Here is a 21,504-nt window from a genome sequence, read left to right as displayed (position 1 = left end):
CAGGATCAGATTATCACAATGTTTGAGGCTGAATTCAAAGCCCCATGAAGGCTGTGAAATGAAAAATAGAAGAGAAGAGATGGAGATTTAACTTCATCTTCTACACATTTTAGATCTATGATCCTTGCCCTACATAGAAAATTGACATATGGAATATTCCCTCTCACCAAAGACCTTTCTGGAACACTACACATAATCTCTTTATGTCCTTTTGCAGGTAGAAAAATTAGTAAGAACAAATATTTAATCACAGAATCTGAGAAACAGTTTATTTTAATGAACACCAGTTCACTGCATTTTGACTAAGACTCAACATAAAGCTAATTGGTGATATTAATGATAGCTATCTCTTTTAGTTCAAAACACAAATGACAACCCTCTCTTTATACTTGAGAGATTGAATCATCAGGGTTAATTGCAGAAGCCCAATGTATAAAACTGAAGATGTGTTTATTACTTATGCAATTTTGCCGCAAGAATAAAAATATAGTGTTTCTTCTGTATTCATTGATCTTGTTGGTAGAGTTTCATCTCTCCAGTGCCCATGCTGGTGTACAAAACCAAAGGCAAAGGAAATGGTTATAAAATACAAAAACAAATCATCAAATACCATTGATTCTACGGCATCTTAATTTTGTCAGAAGACTTTTTTAAATGTAGGAAAGGGCAGGGTTTTTCTTTCTTGCTGTTCTAACAGGCAGACAGGAGAGTTGTCATTCAGAGACAAAGAAGCTTCACACTGGATGCAGAAGTCCTGGCTGACAAGAGACTTTTGCTACATGGAAAGTAATGATCACCTGAATGATGGTTTAATCTGTCCGTGTCTCACTTCATTCTGGAGATGCAGAACATTTACATAATCTTGTAGATCAGACGGACATGTAAGCCATTCATTTTGCAAGCCATTCATTTCTAGCGTTACAAAGTCTTAGCATTGCAGAGAAAGCCTTTCTCTGCTGCTTCATTATTGTTTTTTTTTTTTTTTCTTTTTTCCTCTAGGCTTAATGTTATTTTTAGGTAATTCAAGAGAAACATACCAACTCCTTATGCCACAAGGGGAAAAAAAAATCCATGATAATTAAATTAAAAACTTTGCTGTAATTAAGGAGCTGCTTCCAAAGCCAGTAGCCATTGAAAATAAAAATGCATTTTGTAGTAGTCCTTTTATATATTTACTCAATTTCTTTCTTTCTCAGGCCAAAACTGATTCATAAATGAATATAGCTGCTCTGAAAGTTTAGTGCTGAACATTTGGGACTTGTTTTAGATGATTGAAAAGAATCCCATTCTTCTGACGAATCGATAAAGTGTTATTTTCATTCAAATCCAGAAACTAAGGTTTTCCTGTGTTGCACTCTTTCTCATCCTGAAATTTTCCTCTCAGATGGTTGAGTGATTTGTTCAGATATCTAAGGCAGTCACCAGAAAGACCTGAGCACTCCCCTGAACACAGCTCCCTTGCCCCAAGCAGCAATTGTTTGGGCCACCCATCTGACGCGACTCCAGGGAAGTATATTTGCCGACTCTTGAAATGAATATTTCCATACCGTGATGAAAAATATCACTTTCTGGGAAATGGAGCTCAGTTTCATGGACTTAGTCCAGATGCTAATTATGCACATTTATTTTTAGGAAATTTGAAAGGATCCATTTTTTTTTCTTTTTTACTCCTCTCAATTTTTTGTTTTTTGTATTTATGCTCCTTGGTGATTATAATACTCAAAAAACTTTCCAACATTATTGTTCTTATATTAATTAAAAATAACTCATTTACGTGTAATAAAATATTATGGCTGTTTACTACAAAACAGTGGGCTAGTGACCTTTCAGACCTTTTTACAAAGAAAAAGGGTCCAGAAGCCAATGCTTATTTTTAAAGGGAAGCCTGCTATTAGTACTTAGCATATTATGTGCAGGCAGCATCACAGTGTTCTAATTTAGGCTATCAATAAACTCTCATTCCCCAAATAGCATTTGACCCAGTGGTTCTGAGTTGCTTTTATGAAAATTTGGTCAACTGGTGAATCAAAAATCAGTCGCAATCCTAATCAACAGAAATATTAACTATTCCTCAGGAGTATCATGAGCATTTTGCAATTTCCTGATACCAGGAACATTATTGATTATGGATAAATGTGTAATTAGAGTTTTAAAACACATATTATGAAGCCTTTCTTTTATGTTTTCAGTTTTTTAATCAAATAGAAAACAAGGTTTAATAATCAGAAGAGCAGATATCAAGGTTTTCAGAATTAAAGACTCCGAGTAATATTTATACTTGAGGATGTGAACATTGGTGGATTCTGGGAGGAACACTCTCTAGGGTACATTCTTGGGGTTAATTTTAGATTTTACACACTGGAACAAAGTTATGGCCATTATTGGACACCCTTATCATCTCTATAAAGATTGGTTTATGTTTTCTCTGTTCTCAATTGTTTATTATGAATTTTTTTACTGCTACAGAGAAGTACCATGGAAACGCACCCACCAGTTTTCCTATGTGAATACTCACTTATGTCTTTGACAGTTCATCCTTCTTACCTTAGCCTGTATACTACATTATATTTCAGAATTTTTACTCTTCTCCTGACTCTAACCAAATTATAATATCAATGATCAGATCATGTGTGTGTGTGTGTGTGTGTGTATGTATAATGCATATGAATGCGTTTACATATGCAGTACCACTAAGGAAAATACAATGAGCTTTGAACAACTGTTAATCTAAAAGCACTACTCCATGCATGCTGTTCCAAGCATACAAACTCAGAAAATTACATAAACACTCCCACTTAACAAGCACACTTGATTTCATCAAAGCTATATGAGAATCATTGTATTCTACAGCTATATACACAGTCAGTATTGCGTTACAATTAGCCAAAGAAAGAAAAGGGTTAAAAAGCTACTGGTTAGTTTGAGAAATGTTCTTTTTTAGTTCTCTTGTTCCTGGCCTAGTCTCAAGCTAGCACGTGATGGGCTGAATGCCTGCCAGCCTCTTTCTTGTTGATCCTCCGGAGACCATCTGTACTGGGGGCATTGATTAGAGTGTGTCTGCTGGGATTACATCTTTTCTGTTGCCATGCCAACTAATCAGCTGATTTTGGTTACCACAGAAACAAAATGTCAGAGCTCACAGTACGGTAACATGAATTCAGCACAACAGAAAATGTTTTCTTAATTGGGGACCCTTTTGATTTTGGATTCCAAGTGAAAGGCAGTTTTTTTTTTTTTTAAAAAAAGGCCGACTTCAGATAAAAGCTACATTAATTGTATTGATTAAGAGGAATGCACAGAATTTTTCTGAAGAGAGAAGACGTTAATTCCCTTTTATAGGCTATGCCTGTTTTTTTATCATTTCTGAATAGGAAATACATATATATTTTTTCTTATTTGCCTCCATTCCATTTGCTGGCTGTTGCATGTAAAACAAATCACAAAGCCTTTGGTTTCCTTTAATTTCTATGATGGGTACAGGGTGTGGAGTGGCTGTCTAAGGCCTGGAAGGTGTGGGTGTAATTACCTGGGGAAGACCAGCAGTGACCAAAATCCTCCTCTGTCCTTTCATTCAAAGAAGTCATTTATTTTTCCTTAAGGAAAACATCCAGCATAGTCAACTCAGATTTGATTCTAAGGATTCCTGCCTTGCACATGGTATACCCCAGTTAAACCCTTGGGTTTGACTGCAAATAGGAGGAGCCCAAGGCCTGCTGCAGTTTTCCATTTGTAGGCCCATGACAGTTTGACTGCAAGAAAGGTCCCCAACTAGCTCGCTGTGTTACCGTGAACAAAGGACACAATTTAACTTGACCTTACAGATGCTCCAATTGAGTAATCTGTCAGTAGGACTACATACATGCCTTCTCATTATGAAATTCTCTCCCAACAGAAGTAAACCAGACCCTTCACCTGCCCTGCGTTTGTGGTTCATAAATGCAAAACAAATATACTAGATAATTTTTTAAACACTGACATTTAACTAAGCTAGTATTTGTTTAAATATCCAATAATCTCCCCCTTTAAAAAGGATTACAGCATCCAAAATCCCTGTCGTGTTTTTGTCAAGACATTTCACTGTTGATGGCTCCCCATAGCTACCTCCCTTTTGTGAAAGCTGTCACCACAGGTGGCTTCTGTCATGCCGACACCCCAGGGGGAATTGTGTGGCTTAATCTCCATGCAACTCTTTTTAATGTCTTGGTAAATTAATTCCAAAGTTGATGATGCTCAAGGGGAGAGGTTTGGGGGCACTGAAGTATTCTCCCTTTTCTATGCACTCAACTCTCATGGCTGAGACACCAGAAACAAGGCACTGAAGACCACACAGCCAAGGGGTTTCGAGGCAATGTGCCCACATGCCTGAAATTACCCACAGATCCTGCTAATTGGATCTGAGGCAAAGGTCTTCACCCAGATTATCAATAATTATCCCACAGTGTCTCTGAGATCTTTGATAAGACAAAGATGGCACACGTTAACAGCATCTTTCTCGAGTAGTGTCCCATCAACACTTGTTAGTAATTCTCCTGTACTAGCATTTGACTTGCTTAAAGAACATGTTACCTTCAATTAGAGGGCATGGAACGCACCCAACACATTGCTGTGGACCAAGTTGCAACTCAATAAGTGGTGGTGTTTTGTGTTACATTTCCAAAGAGGAAAGTGATTATTAATATTTCGTAAAAGGCTGATATAAATTGTTCACTAACTTCATGGACTATAGTTTTACAAATACTTACATTCTCTCTTCAGTTAATTAATTTTTACTGACTCATTTATTTGTTTTTGAGTGTGTTTTTTCAAGTGTCTGGAGTGTTGTATGTTTGTTTTTAGCCTAGGAAATCTTTCTCCAAAAAGCTTGATTGGAAGCCCAATGCAGTAAAAAACAGACAAAAATCAAAGCTGCTTGGTGAAATCCAGAAAGTCAATGAGGATCTCAAAGCTGAGATGGAGGCCCAGCTCCTCCCAGCAGAGCCCCTGAGATGCCGCCGCTAGTGAAGCCTTAGGTCTCAGGTGGCACACGATGAACATTACTGGTCTAGCGCTTTGTGTTTTCTTGGGTAGCATTCTTTTCATCTGTAGCACTATCATTTACTGCTATCCTACTACATGCCAGGCACAATTCCAGGTAGCCTACATACATAACTTTATTTAATGAATTTTCCTAACATTCTTACCCAAGGATATTTCTATTTCCATTTTACAGTGAGAAAAACTGGAACTTGGGGAATTTATTAGATTTTCCCCAAATTTCCAGAATGAGTAAAAAGTAGAATTGGGATTCAAATCCAGTACCTTCTGACGCCAAAGTATCCACCCACTATTTTTTACTGCTTTCCTAAGGCAGAAATCGTCTGATTAATGAGTTGTGACTATTTAAATTGAACCAATACACTACCACCACTTCCTAGCTCACAGTTGAAATAGGCTCAGTGGTTTGGGATAGCATAGCACTTTCCTTCATTTCCAAGTTGTTAATAGTGAAAGGAATGGTAAATAAAATAGGAACTACATGCTAAAAATGCTATGAACATCAAAAAAAAAAAAAGATTAAAATGCTACTCTGTCACTGATCACTCTATCGAGGAAGAGACCTTTCAAAATTCTATTATGTTTCATTAATAATATGTATTTTTCTTAGAAAGATAAAGTGCCCCATCCCCCTAAGACTGGCCTTTTATGCAAGCAGAATTTATCATTGCTGATGTGCTGAGATTCAAGGAATATACTCTCGACCATGCTTCTATTTTCTACGTGTCAGTAACTGATAATAACTGCCTTGGGTTAAACATTGTCCTCCAGAATTTCGTTTTGGAAATAAAAACTTCCTCCAGTCAGATCAAGTTGTAGTAACTCACACTTAACCATGAATGAGTTTATTGGATACTTTGTCCCAGAGTAGGATAACCAAGATTCGAATAAGGGCTCAAGCCTCTATGGTTGAAGGATGATGAAAGTGGAGGAAAACTTTTTGACCCAATGTCACTATAAGATGGGTTTTATCTCCATATTTACAGATGAAGAAACTGAGGGTCATAGAGTTTCAGTAGTAACTAGTACAATTACTAGCACATCATGGCCTTAGAAGCAGCTGTACAGTCTCTTGAACCCACTGATTTTAGAGCTGACATTTGTACCGTGTGCAGTGGACACATCACTTGTGTCACATCTTTACCAAGAGCTAGCAATGCCCAAGGACAGAAAGGGAGACCATGCTGAGTGGCTGATAACGTGAGTTACAAAATGTGGCTTTCACAAAGTGCGTAATGAATGACTGTGTGGTTTGTCACTTCTAGGTATGTACAGAAGGCAGACTGATCTTGGAGTTCACCTTTGATGATCTCATGAGAATAAAAACATGGCACTTTACCATTAGACAATACCGAGAGTTAGTCCCGAGAAGCATCCTAGCCATGCATGTAAGTAATTTAATTTCTGTTTTGCTTTCTTTTCTTTTTTTTCCTCTTTCATTTCACTCAAGGGGAAAAACCCAGTCCTCTCTCTGTGAAAGAATTCCAGTAGTTGTCACGCTTTAGGTAATTAACTCTAAATATTGAGTTTTGTTCTCAACCGTTTCAATCCACAGGCCCTTTTCTCCCCTTTTTGTTTCCAAGATTGGTACATTGTGAGACTATTTTTTATATTTTATTATTTTGAACTCCAAATTGTGGTTACTTCAATAAACAGTTTGTACTTTTCTTAAATTCCATCCAGTCATTATCAAGTACTGCTCTGCTTGGGGCTAATAAACCTGTTATGTATAACTGGGGAATGAAATAAAACGAGAAGTTAGAAAAACAGTTTCCAGTTTTGATTAGAACCATCTGACGAAACATGGGACTCCTGTATCTTCAGATTCGTGTCAGAAGTTGGTCCTCCCTGATCACAGTGCTAAATCTGAAGTGGAATATTTGGGCTTCTCTCGGTTTTGTTTGACCATAAATCACATCAAATTTATTGAGCACAAATTAGGTGCAAGGGTGGGTTCTACGCCGATCTGGAGATGTATTTTAAATAGAAGTAGGAGCTAGTCAGGTGCAATCTCTTAAGTCGTCAAAGGCATCAACTTAAATTTAAGTCTCTCCTCTATAATACATGATGCTTCCATGAAAATCTTTGGAACAAAATCAAACTTCATAAGCCTAATTTGAAAGACCCTGAACAATCAAAAGAAAATAGCATAACAGTAACTACCATTTACTGATTTTTTACTCTGCCAGGCCTTGAGCTAAACATTTTGTATATCTCATGATACTGAATCCTCACAGTCAGGCAGAGAGTTGAGTTAGTATTGTTCCTATTTTAAAAGCGAGGAAACTGAGGTTCAGAGAATCAATCAGTTGCCCCATGTTTTTTAGCCCAAAAGTAGCAAAATCAAGATTTTGCCCGAGGTGGTTCTGACTTTGTCTCCCAGCTGTCCCATTCCCGGCTATTTCTCCACGCATTAGTTGTCAGCCACCTCTTTCCGACTAGTTAACACAAGCTCTGCCCTTCCCATTAGCCTTATGCTTTTTGTTGTGGCACTCCACTCTCCTGCTCTATGATTTCTGGCTGTTTATGCTCCAAGCCCTTGGTTTTTAAAGCTTAGTTTACATTCTCCACTCTCTTTGAGGAAGTCTGGAATATTCACTTCTATTATTCTCAAAATAGACTAAAAGGCAGCAAAGGATAACAGTTGGGAACCTGGGCCCTGGATTGAGACCACATAGGGTTGGACCCTTGCTTTTGTGTGACTGGGCAAATGATGTGACATCTCTGTGCTTCTAGTCCCTCATCTGTAAGATGGGTACAGTAATAGAGCATGTTTCAGATCATCAAATTAAGAGTTAATGACTGTAAAGCACTTAGAACAATGCCTGGCACATAGTGTGTCCTCTACGGGTTTTGGCGATTGGCTGTCATCATCGTCATCGGTAGCCACAGCAGCAGGAACAACATTTTTGCATTCCTTTATTATTATCTTTCCTGTCTTCTGACTGAAATGTAAGTTCCTTAAGGTTGACCCTGGCTACTTGACAGAACAAACTCTTCTTAGCAAATGAGAGTGGTTTAATAAATATAGGCTCAATGTCAGGGAAGACCTCTTTTAGGAAATTGACACGAAACTGACATGCTCTGTTTTCTCCTGCATTTTTTATTTATATACACAAATCCAATTGGTAGTATCACTATGAGAAAAGGTATGTACAGAAAAGAATAAGTCACATTAGTATAATCTAGTCTCATGAAGGCAGACTTGGAGACAAGGGGATGTTTACTTCTGTCTCCCTCTGTTTAGTGCCAATTTGCTTATATCAATTAAGGAAGAAGGAAAGGTAAACAGAAAGAAAGAGTATCAACCAAGAGACTCATTTTAAAATGGATCCCAGAAAGAATTTTCATTTTCTTCTAGCCAAACAGAACATTTGGTGTGGCCCATGGTACTTTATATCCCTTCTTAAAATGTGGCTGACATTTTGGAAAATGTGATACTTACTCTTATAGTCCTGCAGGATAAAAATTGTTGGGGATATCTATTTCCAGACTCAGCTTAATGGGGAGGAGAGTTAGAATTCTCTGTCTCTCCGTGTGTGTGTGTGTGTGTGTGTGTGTGTGTATTTCGAGTCAGTGGCAAAGTTTTCCAATACAGCCCTCAACCCCAAGCTGTAAAAACACCACCACTATCACAGCAGGAAACAAAGGCCAGTCCTGAAGCATGGATCTGCCCAGTCTAGGGGAACTGGCTTCTCTAATGAGGGTGTTAGACCTGGAGCTCTCCTGGCAGAGTTCTGTGACTCAGGCTGGAGACCCGAGTGCCAAGGCCTCTCCAAGAGGAAGTAACGTCATTTCTCCCAAGGACTGAAAGCACATCTGAGCAGTTTGGTTTTTCCCCAGTCTTGCACAATTGATCTGAAAATGTCCTTGAGTGTTATATGCAAGTGTCTTCGAAATGTAAATTAAATTACCTCCAGCAGCCTGCCCTCCAAATAAAATCAACAATGTCAAGATTGCATTTCTTAGCAGCTGTAGCGCAGTCTGAGATTTTCTCAGGACCATCCTGTAGTGATAAAATATATGTGGGGTTTTTTTTCCATTTAGGCACAAGATCCTCAGGTCCTGGATCAGCTGTCCAAAAACATCACCAGGATGGGGCTAACAAACTTCACCCTCAACTACCTCAGGGTAAGATCAATCGAATGATTTTATTTTTTGGTGAGTTTGAAAAGTACTCCAGAGGTTTATATGCATCCTGAACCAAGAAGTTAAAATGAGGTACTGGTGATATAGCAGTATCTATGTTCTGTCCCAGATGTATGTGTGTGTGTGTGTGTGTGTGTGTGTGTTTTCAATAGAGGACAGGGTTTAATTAACAAAGCATCAAACCTGGAATTTGTCAGAGTTGAGTCCTATATCTGTATGTCTCTTGGAATTAATTATTTAAAGGCTAGCAATGTCCCATTGTTGCAAAATGCTTTGTTGCTGCTTCCCTTGTGGTTGTCTCAAGTTCAAATGCGTTATTGGTGAATTCACTACCCCATTGCCTCCATCCAGGCACCGGTTACCCCTTAGGAGAATCAATATACTGCCCCATAGAGTCTCCTGAAGAAACCCAATCCCATGCTGAAACACAGATATTTCTAAAGCTTCATAAGCACTCTCTGCACAACATGTAACAGATTTGGTGGTGGGTAAAAGAAGGAGATTCTTTCTCTCTACAGCCTAGATGCCCCAGAGCCAAATCCAGGCCTGACAAGAGCCAGAATCAGCTGTGCTCCCCACCCGCCCATCCTAACACCCCTGCCATTGTGGTGGCCCTGAACCACTAAAGAGCCCACTGGTCTCTGCTCAGAGGGAAACCAAAGTCAGCCCAGGGGTCTGGGTGGACAGCGGGTGCTCCCAGCCAGGGTAGCTGAGGCTACATCCTCCCAAACCTCTGGACTCCGCAGTCAGAATGGCTCTCTTGCGGGGCAACTGACATAGTGCGGGTGGGTGGCCTGGGGCGTGATGGTCTATGAAGTTGTTCTCTCCACAATCCAGAAGGTTGCGCTGTACTGCTGGGCATATTGTCTTGTCAGGGAACAGGAGAGTTTTCGTTTAAAACAGGGAAGATGCTCTTCCTCCTGCAGATAAAGAAGTTCCACACCATGTGTCCTCAGCTGACCCCACATAGGAAGCTGGGACTTTGAAGTCTATCCTAGGCTTGGTCACTCACCCTATAGCAAGATCTTGGACAGGTTCTTAGTTACATCTTTTAGCTGCATTTGACACAGATTAATAAACACCAAATTTCCTTACTTATTCTCCCCACTCCTCTTATTGTCATCGATAAATGGTTGACTTTCACCCTGTGGTCAAGGCCCACCAGGTCCCCACATCCTGTGGCCCACAAAGACTGAGGTCAGACCTGTAAAAGGGAAAGAAGGCACTACCCCTCTCCTGACAATGATAGCAAGGAAATCATGTATGGGTTTGGGCAATAGGGAGTAGTGTTTTGAGGCTACCACATGAACACAGTGCTTGCTGCATGTCAGGTTCTTTGCCATGTATCTTGTGACTGAAGTAGTCTCATAACGGACCCTGTGCCCCATTACCATCCCTGTAGCAAAGTGAGGCACCGAGGGTTTCAGTAGGTGAAGTAAGTCGCCCAGCTTTACACACAAGTGGCAGAACTGGGACTTGAACTCAGGCAGCCTGACCCAAGAATCCATGTGCTTCACTGCAGAGTGCTGCTCTCTTGCTAGTGAGCATGGGAGACTGATGATATGGATAGGAATTGGGTCATGTCTTTCCTGCCTTCGCTAGAGAGTCAGCATCTATCAGTAAGCCTTCATTCACTTTGCCAAAAATAATATCAGCTCCTCGTAGGGTTTAGTTCCAGGATTGGGTCAGACAATCCATGTAAAGGGCTTAGCACAGGGCCTGGGGACAGAAAGTGCCTCGTCTGTGTTCACTCTCATCATGTATTGAGCACCTTCTGTGTACCCATCATTGTTTGATGTGCTGGAGCCACGTAGAGAAACACAGCGCCGACTCTCTACTCTCACTCTGGGGGTGTCTAATGCTACTTTATTTCCTGACTTGTGCATCGTGATTCAGTAGCTATTTACCTTCCTTGCCTTCGTTCCATTCTTTTTCACTCGCTCATTATTCCTGGCAGTTCTCCAGTTGCTGGTCTTCATGGTGGAGCTATGGCCTCTGTCCTCAGTTGGTAGTCACAGGCTGGTGGGATGTGGTCAGCTGTGGTTCCAGTGAAGCGTGCTCAAATAGAGGGAGATACAAAGCCAGAGATAGCCCAGGAAATGATCCTCAGGTCTTAAGGAGCAGCTCAGTATAGAAGCCATGCTTCCTAGTCACAAATCCTTGGGGCTGACGTGGGCCACTTGACAGGTCATGGCTGAGCAGAATCTCAAACTCATTGCCCAAAAGCAGTGAACATGGGCTTCCATGGTGGTTATCCATATGGGGTAGGTCACTGAGAATGATAGACACAAGGTCATTTCTTCCATTTAGAACTGGGATTTAAGATTCTTCTAGTAGCATTATCATCTAATTTTTTTAAGACAGTGGAGCAGTCACAAAATACATTCTTTATAAAGTTGCCTTAAGATCTGAAGCCACCACATCCATCTGAGGAGCCTGGCCTTTGCCTCAAGCCCCAGAAGGTCATCTGAAGTATTGTGCAAATAAGGTAAAAAGAAGCTTCAATGCCACTCCCAGTATCAGAAAAAGAGGTCAGATGGATATATTGGTAAATATGAATCCAAAGCCTTCTATGCAGTTGAAGAACTTTAAAAACTGATGCGTCCTGCTTTGGAAAGGATGGATAGAGATTTTAAAGGCTCCAGACATTGAAATTTCAATATGCAGTGTCCAATGTAACAAAATTAAGCAGAGCAGAAAGTAGGCAATTACAGCCATCTAGCTTTGTCAAAACAAGTTCATTTATTCCAATGAAATTCTAATCATTCTCACGGAGACCTGCAGTCAGGAAATACACAGAGCTGACCGAAGGGAGCTCTCACCCTTGGAGGGAGGAGCAGGCGAGACCCTGAGGATGGCTGAGCTGTGGACATTGTGAATGCAGATGATGGGGCTGAACACAGACGCTTGCCAGCAGCACTTTGGAGGGGGCTCTGGTGACCTGGTGCTTTTGAAGCGACAACAAGAACAACTGTTGTCATTTGATTTGGGTTGTCAAATCACCTGCTGTTCCCTCTTGTCGTTCCCTCCTGTCGCATCCCAGCATGACAAGGTTAGAGGTGCCCTGAGCTAAGAGGTACGATGATGGCTGACTTGGTGGTCCCAGTGGAGCTGTGGCTGGAAGTCGCTGAGCCTGCAGAGATGGCGCTCTGTCACAGTGCGGTCTCACTTCCTCTACAGGCTGCCTCCGTGACCTCTAGAGGGGGCTGTGGCTCGCTGACTGAGTGTCCCTGCAGTAGTTATCCAAGCCAGAGCTGGGAAAGGACCTGCAGGATGGGGAAGTCATTATTTTATGGCTGTTGGGTATTCCAATACTGGGTGGTGGGTGTCATGAAGTATGTCCTCAGTGTACTGGGGAAAATTGTTCCATGACATGGGGAGATGGCGCCTTTCAGTAAGCAGCACTCTCTGGTGCTAGAACTTGAGCACTAGAATGGGAGAAGCAAGCCAGGCACTCAGAAATGTGTCCTTTGCCTTGTTTGTTAGGAAGCAGAAGTCCTGCTGTCCGCCTGGCATTTTACGAAGGGATCCAATTCAGCAACCATGAGAAGGCAGTGCAGTTTAGTGGGCATTGGGTCATCCAGGTCAATGAGGCCTGGCTGTGGAGCCTTGTCAGTTCCCACCAGATCCTGTTTGCCCATTTATTCATCGTTCATTTCACAAGCATTTCTAACACACTTTCTTTGTGCCAGGTTTCTGCCCTCAAGCAGATCACTGCCTAGAATGTAAGAAAGAAAAACAAATACACTCTTGGAGAGAAATTGCTCCCAGGTGCAGTGAGAAACATAGCACTCGCTAACATTTCTGGGGCACTTACTATGTGCCAGGCATTGCTGCTATGTGCCTTGCAGGGAGTTTCTTTCTTTCTTTCTTTCTTTCTTTCTTTCCTTTCTTTCTTTCTTTCTTTCTTTCCTTTCTTTTCTTTTCTTTTCTTTTCTTTTCTTTTCTTTTCTTTCTTTCTTTCTTTCTCTCTCTCTCTTTCTTTCTTTCTTTCTTTCTTTCGTCTTTTTTTTTTTTCTTTAAATACTCACAGCATCCATATGGGGTAGGAACTAGTTTTAGTCCTATTTTGCAGGGGAGAAAACTGAGGCACAGAGAAGTAACTTCCCAAGGTCACAGAACTGGTAAGTGGCAGATCAGGGATCTGGACCCATGATCTGATTCCAGGCACAAAAGACAGAGAGGTTGTTAGAAGGTAGGAGAGGGAGGCTGCAAAGTCTTCATAGAGGAGATGGCCCTTGGATTGATTCTAAAAGATGAGTAGGTGATCACCAGGCAGACAAGGCAGAGGACAGTCCAAACAGAGGGCCCACTGTGAGAGGGGTCAGAGAAGGATGGAGAGTGTTAGTGGCTTGGGGAGCTCTAGGAAGTTTCACATAGTTAAAATATAAGTTTCAAGTTTGTTTTAGGTACCAACACAGGTAGGTGTTTTGAGCCAAAACAATACACTCTGGCTGAGTGATATAATTCAAGAGATTTTTTTTCCAGTAACAGCATGGTCAAGACAAGCACCCTCTCACTGTGACATGGGCTTGGGAGTAAGTTAAACAGTATGTATCTGAGAACATCATCTTCTTACTAGCTGTGTGACCCTGGGAAAGTTGCTTGATCTCTCTGAGCCTTCATTTTCTCATCTGTGAAGTGGGCTACACCATCTCTCTCGCTAGGTTCTAGTAGGATAAATGCACACAGAGTTTTCATTACTCATTCGCCAAAGTACCTTTATAAATGCTTCTGGACCTCTTTTCTGGGTAGAGTACATCAGAATCTTTCATTGAATTCCCCTGTATGCAGAGCTCATGAGAAGGACTCCATGGGTCAACACACATGGGAGTTGATCCTTCTCCCTTAATTCTTGGCTTTTATTTCATCAAAATGAAAGCTTCTTCTAACTCAGTTTGAAATTGCCATCATTTCAAATTTCTAATATGAAATTCTTGCATGTGAGTGTTTACTGTATGCGATAACCATGTTTTCTTTAAATAGCTTTAAAGAATAAGATTTTAAAATTGAAGAAGTAATTGATGTCTATTTTATCTCCAACAGTATAAAGAAAAGAGGGGTGGACAATGCAGAAATCATATCCTTAAACATTTAAAGGAAGCCACCACAAACTTCCAGGCTGGCATTGAGTGAAATGTGCCATTTTCATGTTCATTTATCTCCTGTAACAATGGAGTAGGCATTCCTTGCATTCACTGAACAGAATGCAGGAAACAGTAGGAACGGCATTGGTTTATACAGTTGTCTACATCTCTGATGATTTGGGGTAGTCTGCTTTCATTCATAAATTTCACATCAGTTAGCTAACCCAGAGTTCGGTGGCATCTACTTACTATATTTGAGTCACAAAAGGGATGGAGTGGGATGTTTACAAGAATGCCTAAGGCACATTCTCTTTTTTAAAGGAATTTAAGATGCTGTTACAAGTAAGTCTGCTTCCAGTTCATATTGTCAATCTCATCTGGGGACTTCAGGTCATTCCTGAATTTTTATCTTCTCCTAATTTTCCTAAGGATATCATGATCCTCTCAGTCTCAGCAGGGGGCTTAAATTTGACTTGTTTATATTTTTCAGTGTATTAATCAATTGCTCTGCTTCACCACACCTTCTTCCATTTGTACACAAAGCCCTCCATGATCCTGCCTCTGCTGCCTCCCAGCCTCATTCCATGCCCCTTCCCCAGCTTGTACTCCATCCTGGACCACACGAACCACCTACAGTTGATCCAAATTGGTCATGCTCTCTTGCCTCCATGACTTTGCACGGCATGACTCACTGTCACTGCCTAGAACACTGTTGCTACCCTTCTCTCACCATCCAATTTTCCCAGGCTAAATCCTTCTCATCCTTCAGGATTCCTTCATCTATCAACTCCTGTGAGAACATCTCTCTGACTCTCAGCTGGGGTAGGAGCCTCTCCCCAGTGCTCTGGGAGTTCTTCTGTGCACATAGTCTCAGGATTAACTCTTGGCAGGTCCCATATAAGAATTGTCTCCCCACTCGTTTGTCTGCTGAACTAGACTCTGAGCAATGTGAAGACACATAAGTACCCAGTAGATATCTCTTGAGTGTATGCTTGGCAGATGGATGGTTTGGTAAATGGAAGGCAAAATTTCAAATGACAACAATAAAAACCACACAAATAAAACTCAGTTGAATTCATTTGCCCTACAGCATCTAGAAAAAAAATGTGATTCATTTCTAAAATCACTACCTAGAACTTCACCGTGAAATCTGAGGAGCAAAAGAGTTGAATGCACTGAGAAAATAAAAGGCAACATGGTATGAGGCCCTCAAATCTCTCTAGGGTGCAGATTCCCACTTAAATACTCAGAGCTCCTAATGTTAAATTTTTATTCTAATATTATTTCTTCTACATGCTCTAAATCAGTATTTAATCCTTACTCTAAATATCAATATGGTATTTTCATTACATTGGAAATGCGTTCTTTTAAGTATTGAAAACAAATATTTTGATGAATGATTATCTTTTTCTATTTCCTTTGGCCACATTTTCTTAATGCTAGGTTACAAATGCTTCTTTTGTTTTTTGTCAAATTTTTAAAATTTTCAGAGTACATAGTAGGTGCATATATTTATAAGTTACATGAGGTATTTTGATACAGGCATGTAATGCATCATAATCACATCAGGGTAAATATGGTATCCATCACCTCAAGCATTTATCCTTTGTGTTTCAAACAATCCAAATATATTATTTTAATTATTTTAAAAAGAACAATTAAATTATTTTTTACTGTAGTCACCCTGTTATGCTAGATTTTTAAAATTCTTTCTAACTCTGTTTGTGTACCAATTAACCGTCCTCCTTTTCCCCCACCCTGACCCTTCCCAATCTGTGGTGACCATCCCTACTTGCTATCTCTAGTTCATTTGTTTTAATTTTTAGCTCCCACAGATAAATGAGAACATGCAATATATGTCTTTCTGTGCCTGGCTTATTTCACTTAATATAATGACCTCCAGTTCCACCCATTTTGTTGTAAATGACAGAATCTCATCTTTTATATGGCTGAATACTACTCCATTGTGTATATGTGCCATATTTTCTTTATTCATTTGTCTGTTGACAGACATTTAAGTTGCTTCAAAATCTTGGCTATTGTTAATAGCGCTGCAATAAACATAGGAGTGCAGCTATCTCTTTGACATACTGATTTCCTTTCTTTGGGGTACATAAGAATGGAGTTGGATTGCTGGATCATACTATATTTAGCTTTTTGAAGAACCTCCAAACTATTCTCCAGAGTGGTTGTACTAATTTACATTCCTACCTGTAGTGTGCAAAAGTTCCCTTTCTCCACATCCTCACCAGCATTTGTTATTGACTGTCTTTCGGCCAAGAGCCATTTTGACTGGGATGAGATGATATTTCATTATAGTTTTGATTTGCATTTCTCTGATGATCAGTGATGTTGAGCACCTTTTCATAGACCTGTTTGCCATTTGTATGTCTCTTTTTGTGAAATGTCTATTAAGATCTTTTGCCTATTTTTAATCAGATTATCAGATCTGTTCCTGTAGAGTTTTTTGAGCTTCTCGTGTATTATGGTTATTAATTCCTTGTCAAATGGGTAGCTTGCAACTATTTTCTCCCATTCTGTGGATTGTCTCTTCACTTTGTTGATTGTTTCCTTTGCTGTGCAGAAGGTTTTTAACTTGATGTGATCCCATTTGTTCCTTTTTGGGGTGCCTGTGGGGTATTGCTCAAGAAGTCTTTGCTCAGTCCAAAGTCGTGGAGAGTTTCCCCAATGTTTTCTTTTAGTAGTTTCATAGTTTGAGGGCTTAGATTTAATTTTGTAATCCATTTTTATTTGATTTTTGTATATGGTGAGAAATAGGGGTCTAATTTCATTCTTCTGCATATGGAGATCCAGTTTTCCCAGCACTATGTATTGAATAGGCTGTGCTTTCTTGAATGTATGTTCTTGGAACTTTTTTTGAAAATGAGTTTACTGTAGACTATGGATTTATTTATATGTTCTCTATTCTGTTCCACTGGTTTATGTGTCTGTTTTTATGACAGTACCATGCTGTTTTAGTTACTATATCTCTGTAGTGTAAGTCAGACAATGTGATTCCTCCTGTTTTGCTTCTTTTGTTCGGGATAACTTTGGCTATTCTGGGTGTTTTGTGGTTCCATATAAATTTTAGGATTGTTTTCTGTGTTTTTGTGAAGAATGTCATTGGTATTTTGATAGGGATTGCATTAAATCTGTAGATTGCTTTGGGTAGTATGGACATTGTAACAATATTGATTCTTTCAATCAGTGAAAATGGAATATCTTTCCATTTTTGTATATCCTCTTCAATTTCTTTCATCAATACGTTGTAGTTTTCATTTTAGAGATCTTTCACTTACTTGGTTAATTCCTAGGTATTTTATTTAATTTGTAGCTATTGTAATTGGGATTATTTTCTTGGTTTCCTTTTCAGTTTGTTCACTGTTGGCATAGAAAAATGTGACTGACTTTTATATTGATTTTGTATTGTGCGACTTTACTGAATTTATCATTTCTAATAGTTTTTTGGTGGAGTCTTTAAGTTTTTCCAAATATAAGATGTTATTGACAAACAAGGATAATTTGACTTTTTTCTTTCCAGTTTGGATGCCCCTTATTTCTTTCTCTTGTTTAATTACTCTAGCTAGGACTTCCCGTACTATGTTGAATAACAGTGATAATAGTTATCCTTGTCATGTTCCATATCTTAAAGACTAAAACTTAGTCTTTCTTTGAGAAAAGACTAAAACTTAGTCTTTCTTTCTTTGAGAAAAGACTAAAACTTAGCCTTTCTTTCTTTGAGAAAAGACTAAAACTTAGCCTTTCTTTCTTTGAGAAAAGACTAAAACTTAGCCTTTCTTTCTTTGAGAAAAGACTAAAACTTAGTCTTTCTTTCTTTGAGAAAAGACTAAAATTTAGTCAAGACTAAAACTTAGTCTTTTAGAAAAGACTAAAACTTGGTCTTTTAGAAAAGACTAAAACTTGGTCTTTTAGAAAAGACTAAAACAAGTTATCCTAAAGAAAAGACTAAAACAAGTTATCCTTGTCATGTTCCATATCTTAAAGACTAAAACTTTTCCCCATTCAGTATGATACCAGCTGTAGGTCTGTCATGTGTGGGTTTTATTATGTGGAAGCATGTTCCTTCTGTACCCAGTTTTTTAGGGTTTTTGTTATAAAGAGATGTTGAATTTTATCAAATGCTTTTTCAGCATCAATTGAAATGATCGTATGGCTTTCGTCCTTCATTCTGTTGATATGATGTATCATATTGATTGATTTGCATATGTTGAACTATTCTTGCATCCCTGAGATAACTACCACTTGGTCATGATAAATGATCTTGTTAATGTGTGGTCATGATAAATGATCTTGTTAATGTGTTGTTGAGTTTGGTTTGATAGTATTTTATTGAGGATGTTTGCATCAATATTTATCAGTGATATTGGCCTGTAGTTTTCTCTTTTTATGATGTGTCTTTGTCTGGTTTTGGGATCAGGGTAATACTGGCCTCTGAGAATGAGTTTGAAAGTAGTCCCTCCTCCTCTATTTGTTGGAATAGTTTCAGTAGGATTGGTATTAATTCTTTAAATGTTTGGAAAAAATCAGCAGTAAAGCCACCAGCTCCTGGGCTTTTCTTTGCTGAAAGCCTTTTTATTATAGCTTCGATCTTGGTACTCATTGTTGATGTGTTCAGGTTTTGGATTTCTCCATGTTTCAATCTTGGTAGGTTGTCTGTGTCTGGGAATTTGTCCATTACTTCTAGATTTTCCGACTTATTGGCATACTTGCTCATGTAGCTATTAAGGACCTTTTGAATTTCTGCAGTATTAGTTGTAATGTCTCCTTTTTCAACTATGATTTATTTGGTTTTTTTTTTTTAAATCTGGCTTAAGGTTTGTCTAATTTGTTTAACTTTTCAAAAAACCAACCTTCATTTCATTGATCTTTTACATTGTTTTCTTCATTTTAATTTCATTGATTCCTGCTCTGATCTTTGTTATTTCTTCTAGTAATTCTGGATTTGGTTTGCTCTTGTTTTTCTAGTACTTTAAGATGCATTGTTAGGTTGTTTATTTGAAGTTGTTCTTCGTTGATGTGGGCACTTTCAGGTATAAACTTCCCTCTTAGTACTGCTTTTGTTGTATCCATAGGTTTTGTATGTTATGTTTCTATTATTTATTTTAAAAAATGTTTCTGGCTCATGCCTGTAACCTCGGCACTTTGGGAGGCCGAAGCAGGTGGATCACGAGGTCAGGAGTTCAAGACCAGCCTGGCCAAGATGGTGAAACCCTGTCTCTACTTAAAAAAATACGAAATGTAGCCAGGCATGATGGCAGGTGCCTGTAATCCCAGCTACTCGGAAGGCTGAGGCAGAGAATTGTTTGAACCCAGGAGGCGGAGGCTGCAGTGAGCTGAGATTGTGCCACTGCACTCCAGCCTGGGCAACAGAGCGAGACTCTGTCTCAAAAAAAAAAAAAAATTTTTTTCAATTTCCTTCTTAGTTCCCTCACTCATTCATCCACTGGTCATTCAGGAGCATATTGTCTCATTTTCATGTATTTGTATAGTTTCCAAAATTCCTCTTGTGATTGATTTCCAGTTTTATTCCATTGTGGTCAGAAAAGATGCTTCATATTATGTCAATTTTTTGAATGTTTTAATACTTGTTTTGTGACCTAACGTATGGTCAATCCTTGAGAATCATCCATGTGCCAAGGAAAAGAATGTGCATTCTACAGCCTTTGGATGGAATGGTCTATAAATATCTATTAGGTTCATTTGGTCTCTAGTGCAGATTAAGTTCAATGTTTCTTTACTGACTTTCTGTCTGGAAGATTGGTCCAATGCTGAAAGTGGGGTGTTATTTTTTTTAAGCATTATGTTTTACATGACTTTAAAACATCTTATCCTGTATCTCAGCCAAAAGATATTTTCTTTGTGTGTTCTCTTACTCTTTATCCATTCAGATGCATAATTTCTGCACAAATGCAATCAGGTTACATGCAGTTTCTTAATGTTATTTAGTAAACACTTGCATGTTTCTACATAGTCATCATTAACCATAAAATAGCTACAAATATGCCTGTGTGGTGCTATGATGTGTTTAATCATTTCTCTAATGTTGAGCAAGGAAGTCATGTTCAAATTGTTGGTGTCATTAATACCACTCCCCTAAACACCTTCGTCATATCCTGCTCTTAACAATGTTTTCTGCAAGTAGAAGGCTGAATGGCAGAGGCATTAATAATAGGAATAAAAATAAGAAGAAGACAAATAAATGTGTTTTGGAGTCAGCAAAATGTAGGTTCAAATCCTAATGCCTCCCCTTACTACTGACATAACCTTGAAAAAGTTTCCTAAGCTCCCTGAATCCAATTTTTTTCATCTGAAACTTGGAAAGAATAGTATGTCTCACAAGGTTGGCATGAAGATTAGATGGACCACAGTTTGAAACAGCCTGGCAAACAGAAGAAGCATAATAAATGCCAGTCTCCTCCTGTACTTTCTGAGTGCAGCAGATCAGGACTCAACTTGTACTGCTGCCATTTATTTTTTACATTATATTGATCAAGTGCCTTAATTTCTCAGCACCCCAGTTTTCTCATGTGTGAATAATTATGTCCATTCTGAATCACAGTAACTACAGGTGAGGGTGAAAATATAATGCATGTGACAAGCACTTCCTAAACTGTAAATTACTACTCCAGGAAGCCAAGTCCATACATTGGTTGTGGCTTTGAATTCCATGCTGAGATTCTGATGCTGCAGGCAAGATCAGAAAGAAGAGAAGGAGTGACTGATTGATGATGTCTGCCAAGAAGTGTAGCCTGAGGGAGCTGGAACACGTGCCTGTATTTGGCACCTCTCCCCAGTATAAGTGTTATCACAAATGTATAATCATTATCATTGGGATATTTTTGATATTATCTATAGGCTATTTGTTGTAAGTAAGTCTAAATCTTCAAATAAGTAGTATCATCAACTGAGTGTGAAAGCATTTAGGTTTCACAGTAGTGGTTTTTGATCCTGTACCTTTAATTTCCCAAGTGAATGAAGATTTTTGTTGTTGTTATTGTTATACTTTAAAGAACATTCGTCCCTGCATGTAGCCTCCGCTGATAGCAACAGGAGCATAGTCCAGTGCCTAAAAGAATTGGGCAATTAGCTTTGGAAAATGACCTCCATCAGAATGACATAAAGTGGCCTGCAGCAGAATGAGTGTGGCTGAAGTCAGCATTTGGAATCTGGCCGAGGTTTTTTGTTTCTTATTTTTGTGAGGTTTTGACTCCCA

At 39.1% G+C, this 21,504-nt stretch overlaps 1 protein-coding gene across 14 annotated transcripts in view; it reads left to right on the top strand.

The window, feature by feature from the left end:
* LDB2 (LIM domain binding 2) overlaps positions 1–21,504 on the top strand; it is a 424,127-nt gene that overhangs the window by 336,896 nt on the left and 65,727 nt on the right. For 12 of the 14 annotated variants that reach the window (XM_063619413.1, XM_055246527.2, XM_055246525.2 and 9 more), the window contains 2 exons: positions 6,300–6,422; positions 9,082–9,165. In XM_063619413.1, coding sequence (XP_063475483.1) covers positions 6,300–6,422; positions 9,082–9,165 — 207 coding nt within the window. The remainder of the gene's footprint in view (positions 1–6,299; positions 6,423–9,081; positions 9,166–21,504) is intronic. The other 2 variants (XM_063619417.1, XM_055246529.2) reach the window with 1 other exon arrangement.

The sequence above is a fragment of the Symphalangus syndactylus genome, chromosome 16 (assembly GCF_028878055.3).
Source record: "Symphalangus syndactylus isolate Jambi chromosome 16, NHGRI_mSymSyn1-v2.1_pri, whole genome shotgun sequence".
In the NCBI taxonomy this organism is placed as follows: Eukaryota; Metazoa; Chordata; class Mammalia; order Primates; family Hylobatidae; genus Symphalangus; species Symphalangus syndactylus.
Note: the sequence above shows the minus strand (reverse complement) of the source record. Positions and strands in the feature narration are given on the sequence as shown.